Consider the following 16,707-nt stretch of genomic DNA (forward strand, 5'->3'; position numbering starts at 1 on the left):
GCTGGAGAACACACTTCCAAGTAGAGAAACTGTCGCATGATGTAACTTTGATGTAAGGAGTATCATACAATGCAATGTATAGAGAAAAAACTACAACAAAACTTGGTAAGAAGTCACAAACATATTCTATAAATATTCATTCGATCATTTACTATACGTGCGTTTTATATATATAGTGGCAATTTATGGAATTCGACAACATCGACCAATGACGATATGAAACCGTATTTGCGGTAATATATAACGATATTACAAACACAATGCTCACAATTACCCATGTATATGTATTATTTTTTATTAAATATCTTCTATATTGGATTTCATTTAATATTAAATTAGGAGCATATTTTTTGTCGAGTCTTTATATAAATAAGATTAGTTTGGTCAGTTGTTCTTGGGAGGATGGTGCCTTGGTTTCCAATAATCAGTAGTGTAGGCAACGAGATCGTCCTCTTCCTCAACACTTGTCTCTTTCTTTGTTAGCTTCTTCGAATTCGTCTTCATCTTATTCGTTTCCTTACTAAACTCTTCTACATTTCTTCCTCGAACTTGCACCTTCTTCATTGCAACATCATCATCAACATGCTTCGTCACCTGCTTTACATGGTTCATCATCAAACATTCTTTGATTTTACACTACGCACTACTCGAGTCATATTCATGAGTTGAGAAAAAAGTTAGGTCGGAATTCAAAGTAGCTAATCTATATGAGAAATGTAAACGTTATGTGAATATCGCAGTTTTACGCGTCATGTGGAAGTCATTTTTTTTTTTTTTTGACCAACTAACAGATGAGAACTACAAGAGACAAGAGTTACCATTATATATTGAATTTTCGTTCTTATGTATTATTATTCACAACTCAAAAAAACATAAAAGTAAACATTTGGGACATGTATACCTTTGCATTTGAAATTGTTGGGAATCAATCCAAAGTCTCACATCGGAAGATTAGACTAATATGATATAGTATATAAGTAATGTCCAACTCCAATTAGGATGAAGCTTTTTGGGAAGGAGCCCAAAAACAAATCTGTGCGAACTTTGCCCGTTGGGCCCAACGCGGACAATATCATACTAATTGGGAAGTTGGACATGAGCTTAGAAAAGCCCAATAAATGGTATCAGAGCTCAGGTTAAGAAAAATGGACCTGGATAAATTGGATTGGACTGAATGTTCGTTGTGAGAAAGAAACCCTCAAGGTGACCTTGCGATTAAGAAGTACAAGATGGTACTAACTATCGCTCTAGGTTAGAGATCAAGAGTTATAGGGTCTTTGGCTTGAGAGGGAGATTGTTGGGAATCAATCCAAAGTCCCACATCGGAAGATTAGACCAATATGATATAGTATATAAGTAATGTCCAACTCCAATTAGGATGAGGCCTTTTGGGAAGGAGCCCAAAAACAAATTCGTGCGGACTTTGCCAGTTGGACCCAAAACGGACAATATCATACTAATTGAGAAGTTGGACATGGGCTTAGAAAAACCCAATAAATGGTAGCAAAACTCAGATTAAGAAAAATGGATCTGGATAAATTGGATTGGACTGAATGTTTGTTGTGAGAAAGAAACCCTCAAGGTGACCTTGCGATTAAAAAGTACAAGACGGTACAAGATATCGCTGGAAGTTGGAGATCAAGAGTTATAGGGTCTTTGGCTTGAGGGGGAGATTGTTGAGAATCAATCCAAAGTCCCACATCGGAAAATTAGACCAATATGATATAGTATATAAGTAATGTCCAACTACAATTAGGATGATGCCTTTTGGGAAGGAACCCAAAAACAAATCCATGCGGGTTTTACTAGTTGGGTCCAAAGCGGACAATATCATACTAATTGGGAAGTTGGACATGGGCTTAGAAAAGCCCAATAGAAATCACATCAACACCTGACTTTTCATTTCCTGATAAAATAAATATGACATATATTTGCTGCCTTCTACTGCAAACAAAAATATCAAATCATGCATGCATCGTATTTCATGCAAAATGGAAAATATAAGAAATAGTTCATAATTTTTTTGACTGTCATTCTAATAAGTCATGCATAATGCAAGTTTATTACGTATAGTTCATAAAATCGTGAGTTAATTATCTCGAATATTCATGACATTAAAATTTTGAACAGTTTATAATAGAGAAAAGCGAAGTTAAAAAGAGATAAACCATGAAGGGAATATCCACAGGAGAGGCAAAACAAAAGAAGGACCAACAAAAACAGAAAGGTTGAAGTGATGGCCATCTCTTTTTTCTTCTCCTAGCTACGAAAATTTTCTCAGAACTGAGTTATTGTTGGATAAGCTTCAACATTGCTTGCAGAGTTGCATCCTAAGTCATCCTAATTATACATTTTCTAGTTTGTTTAGGAATTATCTAATACAATTAGGAAAAGAAAAGTTATTTTATTATATATATGGATGTCGAGTTTGTGACATCACATATGAGCTTTGTGGTGTTTAGGTTTTGAGTTAATTTTCCTAAGCATTAATAAGAGAGTTATTTTTTACACAAGACTAAATTTTTTATATTTCTCTCTAGACACTCCACTATTTAGTATTTGTCTCATCTTCCTTGAATTTTTGTTTTTTTTATTTGATTATATTTTTTATTTATTGAAAAAGATAAACAAAATACTGGTGTCAAAAGGAAATAGAAGATGAACAAAATACTACATATACAAATACCATGTCGTTTTTAATTTTCTATTTGGATGATTGTGCTAATGTTTTTAGTCGTCAGAACATGCTTATAAACAATATATTGTTGCTCATTGTTCACTCCGTTGTCAGCAACAATTAAGAAGAGCAAGAGTTGCAGGTTTCAGTCAAATCTTACCGACTGAAAAGAATGCGTTTGGATGATCCATGAGATAATTAACCAAAAGAACATTTTCATGAGTTTATTTTTTGTTTTTTGCTATTGCTCTCTTTCTCGGTTTAAAATCTTTTTTGACCAAGTGGTTTTAACCACTTTTCCGTTAGATTTTTCAGACAAAGAAATTCATGATCTGATTTTGGGCATGATGGCCATGAGAATTATAACATAGTATATTGGCATATCAAAAGATCGGAGTTGGCTTGAATGAGATATGGATGTCCAAAATGGATAATTTAATACTGATTTCTTTTTTTCTGTTTTGTTCTAATCTATGCTTTTCTAAAAATGATTAGAGCTTCGTATTTTTAAAGGATATGATTTGAGAAAGTTATCACAAGATGTTAAGAGAATTATTCAAAACCGTTAGTTCGTTTAATTCGTCCATCAAACTGAAACTGGACACTAGAAACCTTGAACAACCTAACCAAACTTATACCAGTCACAAGAAAGCCAGATATAAAGCAATTTCTTCTGAGATCTCATTTCAATGCAAATATTACAAAGATATTTCATCAGAAGCATAAACAAAAAAACATGGAAGAAAAAGCATCTTCTCCTTAAGCTACTGAAACCTTCAATCAAAATGCATCTTCTCCTTAAGGCTCAAGGTAGACCCAATCCCTTCCTTAAGCCGCAAGTTAGTATATATACGCGTCACTAGCATCAGCCTCGGATCATCCTCTGTTATTTCACGTTCCTGGCGATTCCCATTAAATCAAACCTTATCAAGAACTAATTCAGCAATCGATTTATGAACCGAGCTTATTCAATATGGAACAAAAAAAGCTTACTTTCAAACCATTGTAGCAAGCATTAACCGCGGGAAGTGTAGGTACAATCTTCCGAGTCTGCATCAAGTCCCATATCAAATTGGCAACTGCATAACCTCCCGTCTGCCAAATCAACGTGTTAGGATTCACAAGTGATTTTGCTTCGTTACTCAATATAACGTTATAACAAATAATTCTAAAGAACAAACCAGAAACCTAGAGCTTTGTTACTCATTCTTGCCTCTTACTATCTTACTAACTGAATCTTAGTGCCTGTGTAACAGATGAGCTTTATATATCCTTATGAGAATTTAATGACATCGACAAGGAAAGCCAAAAAAAAAAAATAAACGTTATTATGGTTTGTTTTTGGCTTGCTAACCATTTCTATATTAGCAAGAAATTGCAAGGTTTTTCGAGATCTTACCTTTTCACCAGCGGCTTTAAATAGTAGACAGCTTCCAATTTTTGGATCCAAGAAAAAACGGGAGGCATGTATTTGGATCTGCCATTAGTCAAGTAAGCATGAGGGTAACAACATTTGGCAAGAGTCTATAAACTCGTTTCTTGAACTTTCTGGTACTTTTTCCATCACAAATAGTTGGTGAGAACTCTAGAACTCGTGGCTAAGAGCGAAGAAAAGGACAGTTTCAAGATGTTAGCAATGGTTATTACCAAAGTATCTTGAGCAACTTGCATTCCTTTAGGGGTGTATCCGGTCATAGCCCCCTCTACAAGTGTCTGAAGAAAAAAAATGAAAAGAAACACATTGTCAGCGAATATTTGCAGAGAAGAGAAGCATCAACGCATTCAATTGTAGGATTAATATAAGATTACATCATTTTGATGGGTTTTCAGTGATATATAGGCACATATTGTTTTAAGTCTGGAAGTTAGGTGAAAGTAGTTTGATTGAAATTGTCGATTAGCACTCAATGCACAGAAAAGATTAAAGTTAGCTCTTATAAATATTGAACTTAAATAACCTTGAGACAAGACTGTAGTTACCGTATAGAGGTCCATGGCAGGTAATCCGCCTCCCCTTAAATAATCCTGAAAGCATTTGTAGCCATTTTCAAGGTCACCAGAGTGTGGATAGCACCTAAGATATTCATGCTTGATGATCAATGAAAAGTTTTCATACACATAAATCACTCCGGTACATTAGTACTGTACACTTGAAAATGAAAAACTGCAGTATAAATTTCTCAGTATATAACTTTTTTACCATTTGAGTCACTCGGCCTTTTGGTGAGTAATGCAGTAAAGGTACAGACTTTAGCCAACATTCATGCAACATGATGCTTAAATATAGAGGCTATAAGCATAATTCAAGGGTTGTTGTATTGTACCTCATAATTTGTGTGACAATATATGTGTCGGCTTCTTTACCCTCGTTCTTAAGCATCTCTAGAAGAGCTTCCATTGCCTGCCATGGCAGAATTGCTAATCACATTTCAGAAAAGAGATCAGCCTGGAAAATGCTCTGCTTGCACTCTCGGAACAGACCATCTCGCACAAATCAAGAGTTCAGTAGTTTAGGAGTTTAGATCTACGGGAAACTGCTTACTTTTACGTCCTTGAGATCAGCGAGAGCATTGAATGCTACGTGATACACGGTTAAGTCCCTCTGCAAAAACTTTTTCATGTGGACATACTCTGCGGTTGGAAGATTGTACAGTTCTTCTTCAAGAACATTAACCATCATATTTCCCTCACTTTGTTCCAATGAATCAACTAAAGTCAAATGCTTTGACTTCTTAACTAGCTCAAGAATCTGTTTAAAATAAAAGGAAGATATCATCAGAAAGCATACCTTGAGGAGCAAAAAAAAAAAAAAAAAAGAAGAAGAAGGAAATGCACAAAGAGATTACCTCAGTAGAAAGATTATCTGATCGAGGTAACTTATTTAAGTGTGCAGTTATAAGGTCCAGCATAGCAGAACTGGTTTAGACCAGCATCACAAGTAGTCAAATCATTTGCTCTAGAATTACTGTTTATCATGAAAACATATAAGATACAAAAAAAAAGATTGAGATCATACATAAGATTTAATCATAAGAGAGACAAAATGGTGAAAGGACTTAGTTTTGGCTTGTGGGCACTGAATAGATTATAGAAGTAGTTACCTACACACATACTAAATGTCCAGCTGCAGCGCACGCATCGAGTAGACAAACATGGGTCTGCGTATTTCGTTCGACTCCGTATGTCTTCATCTCTTCATAGACCTTTTCATAAGAGAAAAAGCAATGTTTTGTAATATGAACTTAGCAAAGAGATGTAGATGAAACAAGTGGAAGTTAACATACTCGGATAGCTTCGTTTGCGTTCTTGCATTTACCACATGTAGAAATCAAAAAGTTGTACACATTAACCTACAAGTAAAAACCGAACACCTGATCAATACAAGACATATATGGGACCATTTTTTGATAAACTCTCAAAACTGAGACCTACAAACTAGAGCCTAATCATCTAACTTATCATGGGAACATAGTTCATTTGAGATTTTGACATACATCAGGAACAATTCCCATGGACTTCATCTCTTGATGGAAGAAGAATGCATCTTGCAATCGAGCACCTTTCATTACTCCAACAACTAATGAGTAGAATAAATCTATATTGGGCTGCTCACCGTCTAGCATCATGTCATCATACACATCCCTCAGTAGATAATACCTAACCAAAACACTAAATCAGTATATCATACTTTACATGGACAAATGCAAGAAAAAAAAAAACTTCAACACATTGGTTTGATCGAAATTACTTCAAAACATTAGTAAAAGTGTATTAAGAGAAGCTTAAGCGAAAGAACCTGCGCTGCGCAGTGATGGAATTGATAACTCCGTAATAATCACACAGATTGTTGGCGTAATTCCTCTTTGCATATTCCTCTGCTGATGCCACGAAGTACCTTCGACTTAGAGCTCGAATCAGACCAAGATTCTTCCCTGTTTTAGTCGATTAAAATCAAAATCAAGCATTGGCATTTCAAGAAGAGAGAAACCCACAAATCAAGTTCGGATATTGACAACTTGATCTTTCTTTCCAGTCACAGAGACATACACATATTACGATAGAAATTGAGCAAACTTACTAGAAATGGATTGGAGGAGGAACCTCATATAGATCACGAGATTAGGCTGAAACCGGGAATTTCTTACTACCGCCGTGAAACTCCGCCTGTATTCGGACATGGGAGGGAGGGCAAAACAGAATTTGAAATTTACTGGCGAAGCGCGAACCGCGATAGAGGGAGAGTGTAGTACGAGAGCAGCTCAAGGCATAAATATTTAAATATAAAAAATTAAATAAATAAATATTCAAAAAATCATATATAAAAATAAAAATAGTTTATAAATGTTATTAAAACCACCTTACAAGCATACTTTACGTTGAGCCATGGTTTGAAATCTCTTCATTACTGTTTCATTTGTAACTGATTCAAACAACTCTTTCTCAATAAAATAAACAAGACAATCGCTTAAAAATTGATCTCCAATTCGATTGCGAGAAGTTGTTTTCACAAACTTCATTGCAGAAAAACATCTCTCAACTGTTGCTGTAGCAACTGGTAAAGTCAACACCAATTTCAATAATCTGTAAACAAGAGGATGTGCAAGATGTTTCTGTGTTTCCACCATCAGATGCGAAAGATCTCCAAGACTTTTCAAATTGCTAAATCGTTTATCCTCTTTTACATTGTCAATGTAGATGTCAAATTGCATACTGATCAAACCAAGCTGGATTAAACCAAGCCAGTAAGCATATTGATCAAACCAAGCTGGATTAAATCTTCTTAATGATTTTCCTATCATTTTTTTTGGAAAATTATGACCATAAGGCTTACAAAGACCTCTATCAAGATATTTGCGTCTTACCTCATCTCTTTTATTTGGATGATATTTCAAAATCTTTTTCCGTTTAGCAGGATCCCATGAAAAATCATCCAAATTACTCTCAGTCTCAGATGTTGAGGCAGATTTTCTTTTCAAAAACTTTTCCATCAACTGAGAAAAAAAACAATTGTGTTACTAATTTAAATTAAGTTAAAAAATTAACTAAAATAAATAATTAAACAAATATATAAGACTTACTAATTGATTCATAGTATGCTATTTTTGCAGTGATGTTTAAAACTCAGATTAGATCGGTTGGTTAAATCAGCTTAATTAAAAACCAGCTAACAATCCGATCTAAATTAGCTACTAAAATCGGATTTTTAAAAACTTTAAAAATCCAAAAAAACCAATTAAAACTCTGTGAACCGATAATTAAATCGGTGGGCCAAATCAAACCAAAGCAATGTTTGATCTACCCGAGTTCCGTTTGATTTAGCAGAAGCTCTTCAAACGTAGGCTTTTATGTTTTAACTTTTAAGCCCAAAAAAATTACTGATGTTGCTAAAATAAAATAAACTATATATATGCAGCCTTTTTTAGAATTTGTTTCACTAGATGTCGATGTGGGATTCTTCATTTTTTATCAATCACGTTTTTTTGTTTCTATTAGTAGCTTCAAGCTTGTGTTTGTTTGTTGATTGGGCTTAAGGGCTTAAAAATCCAATTTTATTAGTTTGGATTTAATAAATAAGAGAATGGGGGCATATATAATTTAATCAATGGGGGCATTAAAACTGGGCTTTAATAAGTTGTTCTAATTTTTAAAAATCCACTGGAGGCCAATGACCCCAATAACTTGTAAGTGGCTCCGCCACTGATTCGGAGGGAGGGAAAAACAGAATTTGAAATTTACCGGCGAAGCGCGAACCGCGATAGACGGAGAGTGTAGTAAGAGAGCAGCTCAAGGTTTAGGGTTTAGCCCTTTAGGGTGAACCAAACCGAAACAAAATCCAATCGAACCGCTACAAACCGCTACAAAACGCTTTGTTTTGGTAAACATGATTTGGTCATTTTCTAACAGTTTGTTTCCACAAGAGTTTCTGTAAAACTTGAGTTCGTAGAAACTTCAGTTTGTGGTTTCAAATGCAGACCAAGAAAAACAAAAGGTTCTAAAGAAAAAAACTGATCAACTAAATTTTGAGACTTTTGCTTGTTAGATCAATAGTTAAGCGCTAGATCCTATTCGAACGTCCGAGTAGAGTCCATCAAATTTTTGAACTTAAGCAAGATTCTTTTTGTTTGGGAAACTTTGTTGTTTTTTTGTGCTAATGGGAAAAGAACGAGTTTTTCCTTTGTCTTTGTTCTGGTGGATGTTGTGTAACTTGTGTTCCATTGAAGCCAGAAACTAGGTGTTGGCTTCTTCTTTTTTTTGTGAGGTCGGGAAAATTTGTTGCTTTTTGGGGACGTCAAGATGAGAAACCGTGATAGAGAGTGTTTAAGGCACTAGGAAGAATAGAGGCCATAATTTAGTATAAGTCATATTAATTACGATTTGATATTGCAATTCGTTGATGGACAACGACTTAAACCGTTACAAGTGTTGTTACTTCACACACACAAAAACTGATCTTCGATATTATTAGGTAACTAGCAAATCACAATAAAGAGTGCTTTAAATAAAAAGGTACTTAGTTTGGTAAATTCCAGACAAGAATCTAGTATCATCGTTTGATGGATGGATTTGGTTCCGTGACTTTGTGTCTCTGGTTTCAAGACCTCAAAACAAAACCCAACCATCTAGTTTCTGGCTTCAATGGAACAACAACAACATATGCCAGAAAAAAAAAAAAAAAAAAAAAAAAAAAAAGAGCAAGGAAAAAACATGTTTTTTACTGTGTTCTTGTATACATCTGCTGACTAAACATAACATTAAGAAGATACGTCGTGCGGTAAATTAGATTGCTAGTAGTAAACTCTGAGGGATGTAAAATGGTAATTGTAAAAAGCAAAAGAGAAAAAGAAGTGTAATTTACATGAAAGTTAAGAAGAGGACCAGACTCTTAAGCTTAGAGCTGTGTAGAAGTATCTGTACTGCATTATGAGAGACGGACGATGCAGAGCGAGAGAGAGTGAATTTAAAGGTCACGTCTACACATTGGACAAGAACCATGCCTGAGGAGCCAATTGTCGATACAAGGTAAGTGAAACATGTGATGACAATGAGGCAAGCTTCTTACTATTTCACCAAGCTGGAAATCCTGCAATATCACACATCAGGAAGGAGAAAAGAAACTTTCAGTTAGATCTGTGTGATTCGATATAATTACACTAAAACGAAGCAAAATGATGGTAGAAACAAACCTGAAGACAGACAGAACAGGAAGCATCTGTGTTGTTGTTGCCAGTGATTGTCATCTTTGGGATTTTCTCAACCAGGTCTCCTGTCAATCCTTTTGAGCCTCCTGTCTCGAAGAGGCTTGAGAGATCATCAAAAGGTGCATCCAAAGCTCCCATCTGATCATGAGACCAAAAGAATCAGTAACAAATACAGAAAGTAGTGCCAATTCTGAAACTTTAGTATGCAAAAAACATACCTGACTTTGCACTGCACTTAGCATTGCAGGACCTATGCGTTCCCGTACGAGTCTCCCGCTTAGAAGACTAACAATGACATCAATCTACACAAAGAATTTCACAAGAGAAAACATCACTAAATCATTCAAAGTTCAATCAATCGAATTTCGTACTTTCATTGCAAGTGTTGCTGCTCACCAAGTAGAGAAGGCATCCGAAACCTGACTCATCGGATTTCCAGAGATCGAGCGATGATTCAAAGACCTCGATAGAGAAAACAGCTCCCGAAATGGCTCCAATCGCTGCTCCTCTGATGAAACCACTCTCGGTTTCTTGGCCTATCAAAGCTCCTGTAAGTGCACCTAGCAATGTGCCCACTGAACATTGAAAAAGGAATCAGCTTTCTCAGCTCCAAGGTTGCAGATTTTGCGCTAAAACAATCATATAAGCAAAAGTCTATCAAACGATCAAATCAATCTAATCAAAGATAAGAAAAATCGGCAGCGCAACAACTATTGGGAGATTGAATCGGATCCATAATCGATTGAATCGAGTTCTAAAAACGAAAGCCGAACCTAGCGCGAAGAAGAAAGTCAAGATCGCGGAGATGATGGTACCCAGAACAGCAGAGACGAGGAAATTACAAGCGTCTTTAATCCGTTCGACGTAATCCCCAAGAGAAGGGCTTGAAGAAAGAGGACAAACCCCAGATTGGAATCTATAAGACGCCATGTTTTCCTAAATCCTCAATCCGTGAACGAAATGATTTTCGGTAAAAGCAGAGGTCCAAGGGAAGCTTATATAGAAGAAAGAGATAGAGAGAGAGAGAGAAGAAGAAGAAGAGGAAGGATTTGCTTAATTGTTAAGAGAGAGGATGCGACGTCGCGCTACTTGCATTTAAGGATCTGGGTATTTAGCTTTCATGGCCAGAATTTGTTTCCCATTGTTGTAGGTGAAGGAAAAATCTAGGGTTTTAAATCTGTCACAGTCACTGCTAAAACAAAAACAAAAAAGTCTCAAGCTTTCATTTTCTTAAGCAGGAGTCAGAGATAGAGAGAACAGTTCACGGGGCAGGAGGAACTATCTTTATTTACTTCATTTTTATTTTGGCAAAGGCTTTTTTGAATATTAAAGATCGTTAATTGTTCTTAACTATCCATTTGCAGTTTGCAATTTGCATTATACATAATATACCTTCATATTAGTATGGTTAAATCAAGCTAACAATTTTATAAATTTTATACTAATAAAAGTTGAACTTTCTAAATGTGTCCACATAGAATTTAAAATTTCAATTATATTGGTCCACATCAACATTCAAAAATAAGAAAAATTTACAAATTCTAATATTATTGTTGAATAATAAAATTAAAAAAATTTCCAAATTCTAATATTATTATTGAATATGCAAATTAAGAAAGTTTACAAATTCTAATATTATTGTTAAATAAAGAAATTTTGCATAATTTTTTTATTAGTCCACCTCAACATTGAAAATTAAAAAGTTTACAAATTCTATTATTGTTTTTAAAAAATTATTAAAGATAAATAAATTATATATAATAATAATAAAATAAAAAATATTTAAATAGGAAATATTTAAATTTAAATAAGATGTATGAACATATTTAGAGACTCTTACATTAGCATCCAATTTTTTGTCACATATAACAATTTTGAAATTTATTTTCCTGTGTCTGCAACCATATAAAAAAAAAGTTAAGTTTCACTAAAAAATGAGTCATTACAGCATAAAAGAACCGATTTGACTAAACTATATGTTTAACTATTAGCTAAATTACAAAAAATATAATGAAAGGAGATATAAACAAAGCCACTACAAAACGCTTTAATATTGAAAAAGAGACCGTAAAATCTCCAAAGCTTGGCCACCAAATTTGAGAAGAATGATAAATTTCAAACAATCCAAGAAACATGTCAAGTGACTGATACTCGACACTTTTGAAAAACGAAGCACATAAAATAGCGAAAGAATTTTAATCACGAAGACGAAGGAGATTGAGGTATCCAATGAAGATTTTTGAAATAACATGGCATATGATGGGGTTTTAACAACCTAACTTTAACCACAAATATAACAATTAGCTGACCAAGCAGCATCTGAATACATTCAGTAAGCCTCAAATTAAGGAGGCTTCTAAATCCTATTACTAAGAAAATTTAAAGTTATATGTCTCTAAGAATATCCACATAGGATTTAAAAGTTCAATTCTATTATCAATATTTAAAATTATTTTTTTTTAAATCTATTGTTAACAAAAATTATATTTATAGAAAAATAAAAGTTGAATCTATATGCATCTAATGACATCCACATAAGATTTAAAAGGTCAATTTTATTAAGTCTACATCAATAATTAAATTTAAAAAAATCTAAATTAATTAATTACATTGTTAATACAAAACAATATAAGAAAAATTGTTAATTAAAATTCTTAATAACAGTTAAAACTATATTATTTTCAATATTAAAGTAGGAAAATAGGAAAATATTGAATTTAAATTAGATGTATACACTAATATTTAGTGCTCTTATATTAGCAATAAAAATTTTGTCACATACTATAATAAATTTTAAGTTTTTTTTTCTTTTGTGTGCAACCATTTCAATTAAAAAAAACAAAAATATAGAGCTAAGTTTCACTAAAGAATGAGTTATTACAACATAAAAGAACAAATTTGACTAAACTATTTTTTAAATATTAGCTAAATTACAAAGAATATGATCAAAGGAGATATAAACAAAGCCACTATAAGCTGCTTTAATATTGAAAAAGAGACCATAAAATCTCTAAAGCTTGATCATTGAATTTGAGAAGAATGATAAATTTCAAGCAATCCGAGAAACATGTAGTGATTGATACTTGACACTTTTAAGAAATAAAGCACTGAAAATAGAATAAGAGGCTCCGTCACTAAGGCGAAGGAGACTGAGGTATCCGAAGAAGATTTTTTGAATAACATGGCATCTAATAAGAATTTAACAACCCAACCTGAACCACAAAGGTAACAATTAGCTGACCAAACAATATCTGAATACATTTGGTAAGTTTCAAAACAAGGATGAGAGATCAAATCACTTGCCGCAAGGGACCTCGTGTGGGATCTTCCAACTTTGATTTCTAAATCTATTACTAATAAAAGTTAAAGTTATATGTCTCTAAAAGTGTCCACATAAGATTTAAAAATTCAATTTTATTGGTCCACATCAATATTTAAAATTAAAAAAATTCCAAATTTTATTATTATATCGTGAACAAAAAATATATTTATAGAAAAAAATTTAAAATAGTATTGTTAACAAAATTTTCTATTATTAATAACAGTTAAAGCTATATTATTTTCAAAGCATCCACATCAGCATTTAAAAATTCAATTTTATCCGTATATATCAAAATTGTAAATTAAAAAAACGTTTCCCAATTCTAATATTATTGTTAAGAAAATTAATTAAAAACTAAAGAAATTTTTATTAACAAAAAACAACATGATATTAAAATCTTCAATATCACTGTTTAAGTTACAAATTTAATTTGTTATCTATAATAAAAAAAATATATCATACTTATACAAGATTAAGTTACTTGATTTTAAAGCTTTTCACGTAAAATTTTAAATAATAATATCTAAGATTTATATTCATCTAAATTCTTATTACATATGCAAAACATGTTTTCACATAACCTCATGTAATATATTATGCGAAAATAAACGAAAAAACTACATTTTGTATATTCGATTTGGAATTGCAATAGATTAATAGAAATTTTTAGTTTTTAGTTTTTCAATTTGTTAGTTGTTTTTCTATATTTGTATGTATTAAATTGTATCGGTTTTGCCTACTTAATTATAATTAGAAAAAGTGAAAATAAATATAATGAAACTGAATATAATCATACAAAAATCATTAAAATATATAAATAAGATTGAAAAAAACATATATAACAAGAATAAAAATGAACATGATGAAAAAAAATTTTCATTCTTATTAGAAGAGATGATGTATAATCATTGAAAATTTATTTATTGACAAAAAAATATATTAAATTCACATATTTATGTGATTTTATTCATATCATATTCAACTATTATTTTGGTTTCAAAACTAAAGTTGTTAATCTCAAAGTAAATATTTTATTTATTAGTTTGTTTTTTAAATTAATAAATCAAAACAAAATTTTGTATTGTTAAAAAAGAGCAGAAAAAATTAAATTTTATTTTTATTTTTATAAAATAACACATATATAATTGAAATAAAAGTGAAAATGATGAAAAAATATTTTTTTCTTTTAGATTTAAAGAAGTGAATGTATAATATTTTATCATCATGTCAATACTATGTTTAAAAAGTGGCATTTGATTAATTTGTAAAAATTTTAGGTAGTTTGAGTATATTAATTTATAAGTGTTTGATAAAATAACACATTTTTGAAATACGACATATATAGATTCAAAACAAAACCATTAAAAGATCAGCCAATTTAATCAGGAAAATAATCAGCCAATCACAACCTCTTATAATGCCAAATTACTTCCACCTTATTAAACGATTTATCTGCAACTTTACAAAACTTTTACAACTCATGCCCTAAAAATAAGTCCAATGTCTAACAAATTACACACGATCACGGAAGACGAATCGATAAAGGCCCAATTTTAAAAGCCCACATTTGAAGTCCAGCCCACATAGAAAACTCAAATCAAAGATCAATTCATCACTTTCATCGCTACTTTTCTGACCTAAAATTCTGAAACTATTCTTCTTCCCTCTCTCCAATACATCTGAAACAAAAATCATAGCTCAATAAAAGGTATCTTCCGTTACAAATGAACTTCAAACTTAATCACCCCACAAACTCCATCTCATCCCACATTCTATTGTTATAAATACCCACTATGTGGAATCTCAAGCATCAACCCTTCTAATAAGTAATAACTCCCACATCGCCACCATCTCTCCATCCTCTTTATATAGAACTTGCTCAACCCCAAAATACAAGTCACAAAATCTGCTTACACAACGTATACGTTCACAGTCATGGCATCCTCTGGCTCAAATCCTCAACCAAAAATCCACCGCCACGTCTTCTTGAATCATGTCGATTCCGGTGTAAGCAATCTATGTACTTTACGCTCTTTTTTTAATGGTTCTATCAAAGAATTTCTCATTTGGGTGAATCGTACTGAATATGAGATTTGGAATTTCGTTTTGAAATTTTGCAGCTTTACCGGTTGATATTGAAGAGGCTTTTCATGAGCAAAGTCAACAACAACACAACACTTTCTATATTTTGGATCGTGAAATTCATGAGTCTGTGCCTCACTCTCTGTACCTTATATGTTGAATTAGTCCTTGAGTCTCTTCCATTTCTTTAGAATCAGTTTTCCAATATGTGAACTAAAGTCGTTACAGTTTATCTAAACTTAGTCTGCAATATTTAGCCTTCTAATATTTGATTGGATTTCTCTTATCTAAGACCATATTTAGTCTACGCTATGAGTTCTGAATGCGTTTTTTGTGTTTCGATACTATAGGAATATTAGATTCCTGTCTTGATTGGAACTGTTATCGATGATTTGAAGGTACACAAGATTCCAACTATCAAAGTAACTGTCGTGAGGTTCACAGAGAGAGTCTCGCATAGAGAAAACTGATGGCGAGTGCTTAACCTTTCACCTTTCACCAGCTCGCCCTCAGAGCTCCATGGGCTAAAACATGGTATTTCTCTAACCTAAGACATAATTAAATTACCTTATGGAACATGTTTTGGCTGGTAGGCAAATCCATAAGAAAGGGGTAAAAGTGGTTCGAGTAGAATATATGTTGTGTGAAATGAGTTGTAAAGATATGGTCATCCATCATTTTAAATGAGCTAGAAATCAACCTTGAAGTGGTTTGAATCTATTGATGTCTTAACGTATAATAATATGCTACAAATGGGAAAATTGATAACATACTCATCATTGTCAAAGAAAATCTTTGTAAAACGAACAACAAGAACTTTGTTCAGTTAAATCTACAAAAAAAAACTGATACCAATCATATATACTTCTTGATAGATCTTTGCTTTGCTAAATCCTCACAAAATGTTAGAATACAGAAACATTTAGTATTTAATACAGATTCAAACATGGTCACTATTTAGTATTTGATCTCAGTATATGGCTTCTGAGAAATATAGAGGAAACAGAAACATGAAGTTCATATGGTAGGTGTGGTGATTATACAACTTGGACGGAAAAGAAAAAAGCAAGCTATCTGAAGATGTTTAATAAAGATAAAGCTGCTATGAATTACCACAGAGATAGCAGAATGATAGATTGATGGTTAATGGTGAATATAAAAAGTGAAAAATCATTGGAAACTGTAGCTGATAAGTTGAGAAGCGGTAAAGATAAGTTGAGAAGCGGTAAGGATATATCAAAATCAGTGAGGTCTTAAGCTTAGAAAAGACAAATAAGAAATTTTTCGGGGTCCAAGTGAAGATGGAAAATGATGGAGTTAGCTGATGGTGTGATAGGAGTAGAGAGATTCAAAATTAGAGGATATGGCTAGAGTTCATAACAAATTTGATGGTCAAAAGTTAAGTGCAAGAACACTTAGTGAGCTAT

The 16,707-nt window shown here is 32.7% G+C and overlaps 2 protein-coding genes and 1 pseudogene across 2 annotated transcripts; all 3 read right to left on the reverse strand.

Moving 5' to 3' along the window:
* Window positions 1-384: 384 nt before the first annotated feature.
* LOC18026198 (root meristem growth factor 2) lies at window positions 385-2,244 on the reverse strand. Its single transcript, XM_006409188.2, has 4 exons — window positions 2,169-2,244; window positions 1,884-1,906; window positions 790-798; window positions 385-594 (listed from the first exon to the last, which is right to left on the reverse strand). The coding sequence occupies exons 1-4, from the start codon at window positions 2,242-2,244 to the stop codon at window positions 385-387; spliced, it is 318 nt and encodes a 105-aa protein (XP_006409251.2).
* A 1,196-nt stretch (window positions 2,245-3,440) lies between these two features.
* Window positions 3,441-6,783, reverse strand: LOC18026199 (annotated as a pseudogene).
* Window positions 6,784-9,359: 2,576 nt separating this feature from the next.
* LOC18026200 (NEP1-interacting protein 2) lies at window positions 9,360-11,102 on the reverse strand. Its single transcript, XM_006409190.2, has 5 exons — window positions 10,650-11,102; window positions 10,273-10,451; window positions 10,095-10,178; window positions 9,862-10,014; window positions 9,360-9,758 (listed from the first exon to the last, which is right to left on the reverse strand). Exons 1-5 carry the CDS (start codon window positions 10,804-10,806, stop codon window positions 9,636-9,638), a joined length of 696 nt encoding a protein of 231 aa, XP_006409253.1. The 5' UTR covers window positions 10,807-11,102; the 3' UTR covers window positions 9,360-9,635.
* Window positions 11,103-16,707: the final 5,605 nt, after the last annotated feature.

The sequence above is a fragment of the Eutrema salsugineum genome, unplaced genomic scaffold, assembly GCF_000478725.1.
Source record: "Eutrema salsugineum unplaced genomic scaffold, Eutsalg1_0 scaffold_11, whole genome shotgun sequence".
NCBI classification, from domain to species: domain Eukaryota; kingdom Viridiplantae; phylum Streptophyta; class Magnoliopsida; order Brassicales; family Brassicaceae; genus Eutrema; species Eutrema salsugineum.

What these genes read in the sequence shown, in the direction of transcription:
- LOC18026198 (XM_006409188.2), bottom strand. Translation starts at nt 2,244, where the DNA reads ATGGCCATCACTTCAACCTTTCTGTTTTTGTTGGTCCTTCTTTTGTTT. An exon ending in CTGTGGATATTCCCTTCATG is followed by an intron (nt 1,907 to 2,168) that starts GTTTATCTCTTT and finishes TTATTTTATCAG; the next exon opens with GAAATGAAAAGTCAGGTGTT.
- LOC18026200 (XM_006409190.2), bottom strand. Translation starts at nt 10,806, where the DNA reads ATGGCGTCTTATAGATTCCAATCTGGGGTTTGTCCTCTTTCTTCAAGC. An exon ending in GACTTTCTTCTTCGCGCTAG is followed by an intron (nt 10,452 to 10,649) that starts GTTCGGCTTTCG and finishes TTCAATGTTCAG; the next exon opens with TGGGCACATTGCTAGGTGCA. An exon ending in TAAGTGCAGTGCAAAGTCAG is followed by an intron (nt 10,015 to 10,094) that starts GTATGTTTTTTG and finishes TCTCATGATCAG; the next exon opens with ATGGGAGCTTTGGATGCACC.